This window comes from Poecilia formosa, unplaced genomic scaffold (genome assembly GCF_000485575.1).
Source record: "Poecilia formosa unplaced genomic scaffold, Poecilia_formosa-5.1.2 Scaffold945, whole genome shotgun sequence".
Classification (NCBI taxonomy): domain Eukaryota; kingdom Metazoa; phylum Chordata; class Actinopteri; order Cyprinodontiformes; family Poeciliidae; genus Poecilia; species Poecilia formosa.
This window is the reverse complement of record NW_006800884.1, coordinates 23,036-36,794: the sequence shown is the minus strand read 5'-3', so window position 1 is coordinate 36,794 and position 13,759 is coordinate 23,036. Positions and strand designations below refer to the sequence as shown.

General features: G+C 40.7%; 3 protein-coding genes across 5 annotated transcripts in view; 2 read left to right on the top strand and 1 right to left on the bottom strand.

The window, feature by feature from the left end:
• Nucleotides 1-509: 509 nt before the first annotated feature.
• On the top strand, nucleotides 510-3,175 carry LOC103132176 (probable tRNA N6-adenosine threonylcarbamoyltransferase, mitochondrial; the record flags this gene model as incomplete). Its single annotated transcript, XM_016667194.1, has 6 exons — nucleotides 510-932; nucleotides 1,407-1,611; nucleotides 1,675-1,823; nucleotides 2,526-2,656; nucleotides 2,730-2,801; nucleotides 3,018-3,175. Coding segments are annotated over 6 exons (1,065 nt in total), but the record flags the coding sequence as incomplete, so codon positions are not given.
• Nucleotides 3,176-3,979: 804 nt separating this feature from the next.
• fkbp7 (FKBP prolyl isomerase 7) lies at nucleotides 3,980-7,052 on the bottom strand. Its single transcript, XM_007543930.2, has 4 exons — nucleotides 6,820-7,052; nucleotides 5,697-5,848; nucleotides 5,206-5,333; nucleotides 3,980-4,519 (listed from the first exon to the last, which is right to left on the bottom strand). Exons 1-4 carry the CDS (start codon nucleotides 7,050-7,052, stop codon nucleotides 4,358-4,360), a joined length of 675 nt encoding a protein of 224 aa, XP_007543992.1. The 3' UTR covers nucleotides 3,980-4,357.
• Nucleotides 7,053-8,213: 1,161 nt separating this feature from the next.
• LOC103132169 (glutaminase kidney isoform, mitochondrial-like) overlaps nucleotides 8,214-13,759 on the top strand; it is a 28,003-nt gene continuing 22,457 nt past the window's right edge. For 2 of the 3 annotated variants that reach the window (XM_007543928.2, XM_007543927.2), the window contains exon 1: nucleotides 8,214-8,647. In XM_007543928.2, the coding sequence (XP_007543990.1) occupies nucleotides 8,367-8,647 (281 nt within the window). In that variant the 5' untranslated portion in view covers nucleotides 8,214-8,366. The remainder of the gene's footprint in view (nucleotides 8,648-13,759) is intronic. The other variant, XM_007543929.2, reaches the window with a different exon arrangement.

The window sequence follows — 13,759 nt, the reverse complement described above, 5'->3', positions numbered from 1 at the left end:
GGAAGCTCTAACAAACAGCAAAAATGTAACAGCAAACTGCAAAACATGAACCCACTGATTTATCAGAAAGTGAGAAATCATTGGAAGCATTGAGCAACAGGTGTGGGAGGGGCAGAACCACTGCTCAACGCTGCTCCTGAAACACAGGTGTTTCTATATTCAACAAATATAGAACATTTTTTTGTTTTTCTAAAATGTGACGACGTTTTCCCAAAAAAGCGACTAGCAATAAATCTGGCAATGTTTTACAGAGGAAGTGACAAGTGACGAATCTTATAATTTTTTTCAAAAAGCAACTAGTGATAAATCTGCCCACATTCATAAAAGATCAACTATAGACAAATCTAGCAACTTTTCTAAAAAAAAAAGAAAAAAAAGTGAAATCAACCAAGTTGGATCGTTGGAACCAATCAGAAAATTAATCTGCAGTACAACCTTCCACCCAAAGAGGGCAGCACTGAGAAAGCTTTAGGACAAATATNAGTGGCCTAGTCAAAGTGCAAATCTGAACAGAGACAGTGGACCATGTGTTTGGTTGCTGCAGGACAGGCGGCATCATCCCGACCGTAGCTCAGGCTCTGCACAGAGGAAACATCGAGCGCGTGGTGCAGGAGGCTCTGGACCGGAGCGGCGTGGCGCCGGCCCAGCTGGCTGCTGTGGCTGCCACCGTGAAGCCCGGCCTGGCTCTGAGTCTGGCCGTGGGCCTGAGCTTCAGCCAGCGCTTCGTGAGACACCACAACAAGCCGTTCATCCCTGTCCACCACATGGAGGCCCACGCCCTGACCGTCAGGATGCTGCAGCCGCTGCACTTCCCCTTCCTGGTGCTACTGGTGTCCGGAGGCCACGCCCTGCTGGCCGTGGCGCGGGGCGTCGACGACTTCCTGCTGCTGGGCCGAACGCTGGACGAAGCTCCAGGAGACACGCTGGACAAGGTGCAGATGGCAGTTACCTGGGAAAGTAAATTACTCTGCTGATTACTTGATTTCAAAAGTACGACGGCGTATCAGATCCACTTTAGATGGGAATCAGTCACCTCCAAAAAATAATTTCAGAAAATTTCTGGGGGAAAAAAGGAAATTTCAGAGCTCAGAGTGATAAAAAAAATTTGATAGACACAATCAGAAATGTTGAGATTATCAGAATTTTTCTTACAAAAAAACAAAAAACTGGATATTTCTGAGTTTTGAAAAGTTTTTTTTTCTAGAAAATTTCAGAAATTAATCTCAAAATTTCTGAGTTTCGTATCTGTATGACTGTTTGTATTTCGTGTTTTATGGGATTTATGGATGGAAATGAGCATTTATCTAAATCCAACAACACTGTACGTTCATTAACATGCACTGGTCAGATTAGGTGTCGTGGTTCTGTTGTGGTTCTGAACCGACGTCAGCTGTTTGACCCTACAGGTGGCGCGCCGTCTGTCCCTGAGGAAACTGCCGCGCTGCGCCGCGCTGAGCGGCGGCCAGGCCATCGAGCTGCTGGCGCAGGACGGCGACAGGAAGAGGTTCCGCTTCAGGACGCCGATGGGACAAACGCCCGACTGCTGCTTCTCCTTCGCCGGGCTGCGGAACCAGGTCACCTTGCTGATCCAGAAGCAGGAAGCCGAGGAAGGTAGGACGGTTCTGGACTTCCTGTGCAGCTTTAGCCTTCCTGACCACAGCGATCCATTTCCAGGCGTAGAGGAAGGAACGGTGCTGTCGTGTGTGAACGACATCGCTGCCGCCACGCAGCACACTGTGGCCTCACACCTGGCGAAGAGGACGCACCGGGCCGTCCTGTTCTGCAGAACCAACCGTCTGCTGCCGTCACAAAACCCGACGCTGGTGAGAAACCATCCACTGGGTCCGATCCAATCCAATCCGTTTGTTTTTATTTCATCACATTCAGTTCAGTTAGCTGCCAACCAGAGCATCGAGTTAATCAGTTTAAAAAGTTTCTGAGGAAACCAGCTGAGCATTGAGTCGTTGACACGCAGCAATCACTCCTCCTGACCAGCAGGGGGCAACGGCAGAGAGAGAAACTTCCGTTTGACAGGAAGAAACCTCCAGCAGAACCAGAACTAGAACCGGCTCAGTCCAGCAGCCATTTGCCACTTTGTCAATATCTGCGTTCCATTCACAGTAAAATTATGCAGATCGGAATAAAGAAAATAAATTAGCTTAATTGAAACAAGATTATTTCAGAAAAACTCATTTTTCAACAGAGTTTTTGCTCTAAGATGAGATGTTTTTTCATCTGTACCAAAATTCACAAAACTACCATAGAAACATTTTTCACATCACACAAGTCATATGTTCAACAACAGAATGTTGCTGCTGGCAGAATCGACGAAGAAGACGACAGGAAGTGGTGTGAGGATGAAGAGTCTTGAAATTCTCTGCAGGCAAATATTTTATCTGCTGGGGAAGAAAACTGTAACTTCAGAATCAGTATCGGTTATTTAAAAATTAAAAAAGAAAGTTGCAGTGTTTCCATAGCAACCCAGTATATCCATACTTTTAGATTTGACACAGAGTTTTTTCCAGGTGTTGTCTGGAGGCGTTGCCAGCAACCAGTACATCCGTAAAGCTCTGGCGGTCGTCGCCGAGGCAACTGGGTTGCAGCTGCTCTGCCCTCCGTCTCGGTTCTGTACCGACAACGGAGCGATGGTCGCCTGGTGAGTTCTGGTGACCCGGCTGCGGTTGGAAACGGGTCCGGTTCACCTGAGGCGTTTGGTTTCCTCCCCGCAGGAACGGAGTGGAGCGTCTGAGGGAAGGAATCGGGATCTTGGCGCCGGAGGTGGAGGTCAGCTACGAGCCCAGGTCAGTTCCTAACGGGTCAGAACCAGTTCACGTTCTGCTCAGGGCTTCACTTCCTCTCATTCATATTTTAAAGAAAAGACTGTTTACTGTAGATTTTTGGATCATAAAATAACCAGTACATTCTACCGTACTGACCCGGTTCCTGGTGTTAGCGGATCAAACCCTCAGACTGACATGAGCTGCAGGTTCTGACCCGTTCTGCTGGTTCTGCTGCAGAGCTCCGCTGGGCGTGGACATCACAGCCGAGGTGAGGGCCGCCGCCATCAGGCTGCCGTCCATCCGGATCAAGATCCCAGACTGACCGGCAGAGCTCCCTCTGTCCAAACTGTGCAAATATGAGATGTTTATTTATGAATAAAGTATTTTAATATGAAGTTTTATGACTTATTTAAAGGAATCTGATCATAAAGGAATAACTATGAGGTGTGAAGCTTCAGGATCACCAACATTTAATGAGGCGCCGTTTGTAACGTTACATAATCAAAATTGACAGTAATTATTTGGGTTATTTATAACAAAAAAAGGTGCTTCATTTTTCAGTGACATTTCAATTTATAAACGTCACAGTTTCAAAGTAGAAATTTAGCTTAACTGAATATTTAGCTGTAAACTAATTGTATAAACTAAACCCAATTAGTCTACAGGATTTAAAGTAAACTAAACTAAACCCTGTAAACTAATTGCGAAATATTTCAAGCTAGTATTCAATTTCGCTTGTCGATAACCGGAAGTTGAGTACCAAAATAAAAACTCAGTCTTGCGAAGCTCTGAACTCCTGCTGGCGCGACTGGCGCGTCTTTTGTTTCGTTTTTTTTCTCAACGTGTGAACATTTCAGCTGTAAACAGTCGTTTCGATATTACAGAAGTTTCACCGATGGGTCTACAGTGTTAGACCCATCTGCTAACCAGCAGGAGTTCATACAAGTTCGCAAGATCCAGCTTTTGTGAACTTCCGGTTATCAGCTGGCGAATTTGAGTACCATAAGCCAAATATTCTGTAAACTTCTGAATTTAAAGCAACAATTCCCCCATTCTGATATTCGGCTACTAATCTAATATATCTTAACTAAGCTGTAATAGGAAAACATTTTTTGTAGAGTGTGACTATTTCTGGTTTTACTCGTAAAAAGACACAGAAATTAATGTTTTATTCTAATCACATCAAAACACACGTATTATTTGTTCCACGTTTTTATTTTATAAATTCAGCCTCAGAAGTGGTTTCAAATAAAAAGTTCTACCTGTGGCTCGTCCGCCTGGCAGTTATGTGACCTGTGCACCCTCGTGGTTAGTCCGGGTACTACAGCAGGCTTACATTGGTTCCTACCTTCCCGTTCTAGAACCGTTAATCTAAAGGCATCGATTCTGGACGTGATCCAAACCGATAAAAATCACAGTTACTTAGAAATGTGTGCCACTAAATTAACTTTAAAAAAACACCAGAAGAAGAAGTGTGGACGTAATCTGGGAGCAGAAGTGGTTTAACTCTAGAAAACAGACCAACTGATTCAGTTTCACTTCTTCCCGTTTCCTCTCAAAGAAATCACAGACAGCCGCTACAGCTCATCCCGTTCATATATATTATACTCCTTGGCGCTGATCTGCCCGTCTCGGTCCTGGTCGCTCTTCCAGAAGATGTCGGCCAGGATTTTCTCGTAGAACGGCTCGTCCCGTGGCTTTCCGCCCTTTTCATATTCCAGCTTCAGGTATTCCTTCACCTGGACACAACGGAGCACACCTTCAGGAAGCTCTAACAAACAGCAAAAATGTAACACCAAACTGCGAAACATGAACCCACTGATTTATCAGAAAGTGAGAAATCATTGGAAGCATTGAGCAACAGGTGTGGGAGGGGCAGAACCACTGCTCAACGCTGCTCCTGAAACACAGGTGTTTCTATATTCAACAAATATAGAACATTTTTTTGTTTTTCTAAAATGTGACGACGTTTTCCCAAAAAAGCGACTAGCAATAAATCTGGCAATGTTTTACAGAGGAAGTGACAAGTGACGAATCTTATAATTTTTTTCAAAAAGCAACTAGTGATAAATCTGCCCACATTCATAAAAGATCAACTATAGACAAATCTAGCAACTTTTCTAAAAAAAAAAGAAAAAAAAGTGAAATCAACCAAGTTGGATCGTTGGAACCAATCAGAAAATTAATCTGCAGTACAACCTTCCACCCAAAGAGGGCAGCACTGAGAAAGCTTTAGGACAAATATTACAGAATTAAGAAAATTTACATGAAAATGTCAATTTACATTGAAACAAAGTTAGAACTCAATCAACCAATTTAGACAGTTTATGTAGGAAATAACTAGATTTGGAGTTTAGTTCCTCTTTAGTAGCTCGAAGCGTTTGGAGAAGGAATGGTTAGAAAATGGAGGAAGGCTCTGCGTTACCTCCGCCTTGGTGAGGCTCCTGTCCTTGTCCAGGTCAATCTGTCCGAAGGCCTCCATGCTGCGGGGGCCTCTGGACACGGACAGCACCTCCACCTCAAACACCACCGTGGCGTTGGGAGGAACTGGACCTTCGTCAGCCGGACACACAAACAAGAACCGCTTTAACCTTAAACGTTTTAAATTGCTCTGCAAAAAACCTGAAATAATCCCAGGAAATGAGTTTCTACTGGAAGGAACATGCATTTTATTCATGAGGAGAAAAAACTAAAGCAGAAATTCGAACCTGGAGTGCAGGAACCATTGCAGCGCCCCCTTCAGGTGGCACAGATACAGCGTTAGTTATCTCAGCCAGCTCCAGCGCATGCAAAGAAAAACCCTCTGAGCATGCTCAGCCTACAGAGGGCGCTGCTGCAAGAGAGGACAAGACAACATGAAGACACGGAGGACGTCCCGGTCCCGCAGGACGTCCACTTCCTGTTCGGCAGGCCAACCTTTTCCTGTCGGACCGAACGCCAGCTCCGACGGAACCGTCACCTTCCTCTTCTCCCCGGCGCACATGTCCATCATGCCGACGTCCAGGCCTCTGATGACCTGTCCTACGCCCAGGACGAACCACTGGGGGTGTCCCTGCTTGTCCGACCGGCTGGCACAGAAACAGTCAACATGTTACAGAGTCCGGGCGGACCAGAACCAGAACCAGACTCCAGCTTCAGTTCTTTGAGTTTTTCAGCTCAGATTTCTGGAGGTTTGCAGAATTTGCAGCCAGGAAACAGGAAGGCGCTTTTATTGAGAGGAGTAATGTTTATTATCTTCCCCATCATAAAGCAGCCTGCATCATCCTGGCATGTTATCTCAGCCGCACAGCGCTTTGATCAACTGTGATTGTTTTTTAATTTTTAAATCTGATTTTGATTTTGGGCGCCATTTATAAAGTTACTCAAAAATTAACAATTTGGTTTATTTAGTCTGAGATTAAAAAAAAGAAAATGAAGGTTCATTTTTTAAATTTTTTTATTTAATTTATAAATGTCAGTTTTAAAATTGTATATTTAGTTAGCCAATATTTAGTTATATATTTAGTTAGAACCATAAACTAAATAGCATTTAGTTTATTTTGAAGCTAAATATTTGGTCAGCAAGCCAGGTTACTAGATTCAAATACATATTTAGTTTGAAGCAAAATATCTACTTAGCAAACTAAATATTTAGTCCAGAGATCATTATTTAGCATGCAAGCAAAATATTTAGCTTCAAACTAAATATTGAGTTTGAAGTTAAATATTTAGTTGGCAAGCACAATTATTAGATTCAAACCAAATATTTAGTTAGTAAGCTAAATATTTAAATTCAATATTTAAGATAAAAACATATTTAGTTAGGAGCTATTTAGTTGGTTAGCTAAATATCGCTAAACAAATATTTTTGTCAATGAATGAATGAAAATATGACTGAAAAATTGACCCTAATTTTTCCTATTTCACCCAAATTATTGCTGTTAAATTATGACTGTAACTTTGCAAACCCATATTATTCAGCCCGCTGTTCCCAGTGAGTCTCCGAACCAGAACCACTACGTCTTTAGAGTAAACTGGACCAGTCTCCTGTAGAACCGACCTGCAGTAGAACTGGGAACCATCTTTTTCCAGGAAGCCGTCATAGTGAGCGTTGATCAGGTCTCCCTTCTTGCTCTTCCTGCTGCACTCTTCGGGCCTAAACAGAACCTGGATCTGGACCTGGTCCTGCGGTTCGGCGGCTCCAGCTGCTCCGGCCCAGACGGAACCGAGCTGCCAGCCCAGAAACACGCACACAACGCAGCTCACCAGCCTCCACATCATCCCGCTTTGCATTCGTGGCAACTCCTGAATCTGACGCCTGACGCTGACGCCTGGATGACGTCATAATGACGCTGTGATGCTCGTGGGTTTCTCAGCCCTGCGTTTAGTCTGTCAGGAGCTCCGATATTCTTTCACCTTTCGACATTGCAGTGTTTCATTGACAAACGTAGGCTGTTAGTTTATAGGTTTATGTCTTGAAATAAAAATTTGACAGAAGTTTAGATTAAAAGTTTTACTTTTTGCACATTTAACACCATCATACAACTGGGGTGAACCGCCGGGGGCGCTTCAGTTGGTTTTATATCCACCCATTCAAATTCAAACTCAGAATTACTTTATTTATCACGAAGGGAAATTAACTCATGTTAAACTAAATGTTGTAACTCATGTTAATTAAAATTCTTCAAAGAGTTACGTAGATAACATCAATCCAAAAAATGTGGCAAATAAATTTAAAAACGCTTGTCATTAATATCATAAAATTATTATTATTATTCTCCATTCAATATCAATGTTGAAGTTAAAACTTAATTTTAAGTTCAAATCATATATAATTATTTTTGTATTTATTACAATAGAATAGAAATCTTTATTATCCCGCAAAGGGGAAATTCGGGTGTAAGAGCAGCATCAGGTTGACAGAATTTTTTTTTAATGTTAGAAACATTATATAAAACATACCTCAGCTTATTTACTACAGTTCTATTTAGAAACATAACTGAAATTCAGATGGATTGTGGATTCTGACATTTATGTTTCTTGACGCAAAACAACCATTATTCATAAACATACAATGATGAAATAATTACTTATTTATGTCCTGATTTCAAATAAAACGGGAATTAGATACATTAAATAAATCAAATAATGTATTCATACTTATTTTAGTGTTTAATATAAATATATATATATATTTAATATACAAAAATTAATAATGTGGAATTTAATTGGTGTAAAAATCACATGCATTTATTTTATTTTCTAATTATTTTATAATCTTGTGTTGCAGCATATTGTGAATTATTTCATCTGCCATCGGAGCAGACATTAAATTTTATAAGCAACTGTAACACTGGGTCTGTGTTTTAATGTAGTTTTAATATCTGCCAAAAGAGGGCAGCAGTGCACCAGTCTAACACGTGTTTCATAATATGAAGCGGAATTGTTTCCACCAATCAGAGCAGGGGTGGGCGGGGCCAGACGGCGGTATTTATTTGGAGGACGGGTGACTCATCGCCGCCTAGATTCTATTCATTCCGAGAAGCAGCTCCTCCAGACCGACTCGTTAGGACCCACGTTTCTTCCCCACAGCCGGACAGGATTGAGATGTTACATTTCAGGTTCTCCACAGTCCTGAAGGAGTGTTTTCAAGCCACCGTGAAGCGTCCCTTCCCCTGCCGCACCCAGGAGAGCTGGTACCCGGCGTCCCGGCACCGCCGCTGCCTCGGTTCTGTCCCCAGTGATGTTGCTGCTGCCGCCGCTGTTGCCACACCGCACCGCACCGCGCCCTGCTCCGCACCCCGCCGCTCATACTGCGTAAAAACAGAAGGCGCAGCTACCGTGGAGCTGGATGACCACCTGAAGAAGGATGGGGCCGAAGGAGACAAGTACGTTTGCTAGGTTTTCTCTCTCCCGGGGGGAGGGGGGTATGCTGGGGGTCACGGTGAGTCATGACGCACATGAGCGGATGCGGGGTCCTTTCACCGCCTGAATAAAAATGTCATGAATAACCCGTAAAGCTGCTTCCTCCCAGTTGGAATATGTACATATGGTGGCGTCCGACAACATGAAACCATCAGAACCAGTGTAGGCGGTGGTAACGCGGACTGGAGGCGGTGTAACGGCCTGTCCCGGATAGCACCGGCGGCGGCCACCGCACCATGTTACTGCTGTTCATTTCTGTCTGGAGTTTCATTTAAAACCGCAACACGTTGAATTAACCCCATTATGGCTCCATCTGGCCAGTCATAGCGCTTATTACCCCCAGCGTGTTCCTGCTCTGATGGCAGCACGCCGCTCTGAAGTCAGCCTGCGATTTGGAGCTTGGATAAAGGGCTATTACACAACATTTTATGAGTTTAAAATCTAAAATACATAAACGTATTGAACCTGGACTGGATTATTACACAATTATGATGGATTTTATTAAAAAAACTATTTGTTATATGTAAAGTTTGTAATAATTATTTGACGTCTAAATGCACCGATCCACTGTTTTCACTTCCAATATTGATCTGAGGTTTAGCATTAGCTGATACAGGAAAAACAGCTGAACTGACTTGAAACATTTCTTTTTGTAAACACAGACATAAAGGTGCTGAATTAAAAAATGAATTTGATAACTCATACCAATAGCTTCACAATCTAGGTCAAACTCTTAAAACAACACAACTTTAATTATTTCAGCCAATAAGGAGGATAACAGTCGGCCTGTCATCATAACAAGCTTTACTGGACCATAAATCATCGTTATTGCTTATTGAGACCATTTTCAAGTAAAATAATGTTAATGTCAAAATAATGCAAAACCATGTTTTCAAAATCAATCATTTTAAATTCTAATGAACATTTAACACTGGAATTTAAATATCCAAAATAAATAAAAAGAACAGAAATGATAAATAATGAATTATGAAATATCTGTAAACAAACTGAGAGCAAAGGTCCAGACCAAAAACTTTATCATCAAGTTTTTAGTAGAAAGAGAAAAACGAGTCATGTAAATGGAAATTATTAATTTTGTTTCCATTTATCACAATTTAATGATTTATTGATTATTGTGACCGGTCCAGACAGCAGCCAATGGAAGATAAATAATAAAGAAACTGACAAAAACCTTTCAAATGGTTCAGAAAGTGCTTCAGATCTGGAACATTGATCTAGAAATGTTTTCAATATTGGGACCAATACAGATATTGATGATGGTATTACCTGAATTCCTAGAAATAAAAGGGAATCTTCTTAGGTCAGCAGCTCCACTCAGACCAGTTAATTTAAATGTTTCCCAGCCCTGATCCTCTTCAGGTGTTTCCTGCTTCAGCTCACCTGAGTTAGACTGACGCTTGATTGGCCGACGTCTGCAGGTGTGTTAAAGCATCTGAAAAACACCTGAAACATGCAGGATTGTTTATAAGCTACAAATTAATTTTCTCTTTCTTGTAAACTATAACACAGCAGCATTTTTAAATAGGCCTGTCGAAATAATCAAATCAATCACATTGATAGATTAAAACAAACTCACTTTAATTTTCTTGATTTATTGTTTTTCTCTTTCTACCAACAACTGGGTGGTAATTTTTTGTTTAGAAACTTCACAATTCATTTTGTTATCTCTATTTATTTTGCATGTTTAAAAGTCTAATCTGAATGTTTTAGATCTACGGTCCAGATTTTCTCTGAATCAGATGCGGACTTCACGTCTGCAACGTGGAGTAGCAGCTTAAACCAGTGTGTGTGTGTGTGTGTGTGTGTGTGTGTGTGTGTGTGTGTGAGAAAAATGAAAAGTATGTGTGTCAGTATTTATTCTGTTCCTGAGGGCGTGTCGGAGGATTTTCCTTTTCCTTTTATTCTGATTTTACACACTGACAAACTAAAAGGAAACTTTTTAAAAAAATCTTATTTAACTTTTTTAAAATCATTTTAATGCCTGAATAATTTAAAGGTCAGAGTTTAAGTTATGAAAAGTAGCTACAATAGATAAATAGATTTTATCTTTTTCAGATAAAATCTAGAAAAGGGCTTTAGAAAACAAACAAGTAGTTTTAAAAGATGGCAAGAAAATCTGTGAATATAAAGTTTTTTTTATTATTATTATTGCATTTTACTGTAAAATTGGATCCAAGCCTTTAATCTCTTCTAATTCCAGAATATTTAAAGAGGCAGTGTCATGTAAAATCCATTTCTTTGTGTTTTAGCGTTTCATCATGTTTTCATGTTTTTCCCTGGAATTTTGTTTTGATTCTTTCATGTTGGAGAAATAGTTTAATCTCCATGGCAACCATTTAGCTGCTAAACACCTGGATGGACCTAGCCCCGCCTTCCAGGTGCAGCTCCTCCCCCTCTCTGCTCCTTCAGACTAGCCAGCAGCAATTAGCAAACAACTGCTGAGCTCATTATAGGAGCTGCTGCTCAGAGCAACGCTGGTAAAAACATTAAAGGGTTAATAGAGGAGCCATGTTGGATGACTTCCTGGAGGCGGAGCTTCAGGAAGAGCAGGAGTTCTCAAAGAGACAATTTTAAGGCTTTACATCAGGAAATCAAATTTCTTTGTCATATTTGATATAAACAGCATTTTAATGACAACTGAAGGAAACAGTTTCTTTATTAAGCTGTAAAGTGGGGAACACATGACGCTGCCCCTTTAAGACCAAATGTCCAGTTGTTGTAGAATAATCTAGTCCAGGTTTGAAGAATCTGAATGTTTGGTGTATCTGAGCTGGAGCTTCTGTTGTGTGATCCTGATGAAAACACCAAACTTCAGAAATCCCAGATTAGATTTTAAATATTCTGCCTTTAATAATAATTTGGTCCCAGAGTTTTTATCGCCGATGTCTTCATGTCCGTGGCCGGCTGCGCCTCCCCCTCCTCTGCTGGTTTCCAGGTGACCGCCGAGTTCCTGGGCTCGATCCGATCTGTTTGGACACGTTCTGGATGAGCTGGTTACCGTGGCAACGCGTGGAGTGTTTACTCTGCTGGGAGTGGAGGAGCAGAGCAGCGTTGCATTCTGGGAAATGTGCAAAGCGTGGCAAACTGCTGCTGCTGCATGGTGGAAAACATGAGAGGATTCTGATAAAACAGGAAAGTTTCCTCATATCAGCTGATCAATAACAGAAACTAATAAAACCAAATCAGTAAATACACGATGGACGATTGATTACTTTAGTAATCGATTATTCTAATGATTAATCGATTAATCTGATTTTTTAAGTTGGTTATTCTGCAGATTTTTCATCTGACCATTGAAGCTTTTCTTATATAATATTAAAAATGCAAACAATCTGATTCCTTTATTAAATGATAAAATCAACATTTTGTTTCTAAAAGTCAATAACAGATCAAAGGATCAATCTGCAGCTTCTGACACCAACAGGAGAAACTAAAACTGAACATCAATACAGAGATAATAATTAACTGATTAATAACTGGACAGAAAAATGTGATTAATGGGAGATTATTTCCAGAATCTGAAAGTGACCCAGATGGATCCAGTAGAACAGGTTTTCAGACTAAAAGCGTTCTTTCATCTTAAATTTGAAATGTTTATATTTTTGTTCACTTTTGTTTAATTTCTGCTCTGAATGTTTTTTTCTTTCAGCAAATAATGTTTTACAGTTTGTGTTACTGATTAATCGATTAGTGGACTACTTGAGTAGTCGATGAATCACGATCAATCGCTGCCTGACAGCAGCTGGTGGCTCTGAGGTATCGGCTCTGGTTGGTGCGCTGAACCGATCAATGATCTGTAGGAAAATCTGCTGATTATTTATTATTGATTTTGTAAAATTGCAGAATGTCCTGGTTTGGCAGCAGTGTGGCGATATTTCAGAGGCAGATAAAATCGGTTTCTCATGTCCATATCGGTTGATTCCTGATGTCCAATCGATTTATTGGAGTGTTCTTCTTCTTCTCTGTTTCAGTTTCAGATTTGTCATTTTCAGAGTAGAAAATGTAGTTCTAGATCCGCTCCGATGGTTTAATCCCCTATAAACAAACCGATCGGCCTTTTTGTTTTGGAAACTGCTGCCTGCATTGCTGCTCTGCCTTCCTGCTCTGACTCTTCAAAATAAGAGCACAACGCAAACAGGTTCTATCGATGAGCTCAAATTTACAGAACATTTTTATTATTGTCGTTTTTAAGATCATTTGGAAGTAAAATTGGAAGTGGATGATAAATATGATTAATTACACGCCTGTAGTTTTTACTCAGGTTGGATGGAGAATATCTGAGAAAATCAGGTTTCTTTGACTAGGCCGTTTGATGCATGACTATGATCTCCTTCAAACCATTTTATTGTGGTTTTATGCAGGACTGAAGCGATTAATCGGTTTAGTTGAAATACTAGTAAACTAATGTATAATAATAAATCTTAATTTATATAAGAAAAAAATAATAGTAAATAAAAAATGAAAGGCTATTTGGTAATCGATTAATTGTTATCTGGAGAATCAGACTCAAAAATGGCTATTTGCTGGAAAATATCTATCAATCAAATGTTTTCATTGCATTTATTATTTACCAAAAATCATATTAAATGTTTACCTGCCAACTTTAAATAAAACTGAGCCGTTTAAGGCAACATGCGTTTCTTCTATTTAAAAATAGAATTTAATTATTTGTTTATTTGCATCTTTTAATGTATTTTTTACCTTAGAAAAGGTTAAAGAGGTTAAATGAAAAATACAATTAATCATCAGAATCACTGAGCTATAGCTCTAGTTTTAAATTTGCTCCAAAATAAATGACTTTAGAGTATTAATGTGTGCAGACGAGAGCTGGATGAACGCATGAATGGGCCAGCAGCCATGTTGACTTTATTAATCCGCCTGCAGCAACGAGGAATCTGTGGAACGCAGAACCAAACGCTGGAGGCAGAAAGGTACCAAATACCATCTGATCGGGCTGGGAGCAACCGCGAAGGTCGATCGGGGGAACCGCGAAGGTCGATCAGGGGAACCGCGAAGGTCGATCAGGGGAACCGCGAAGGTCGATCAGGGGAACC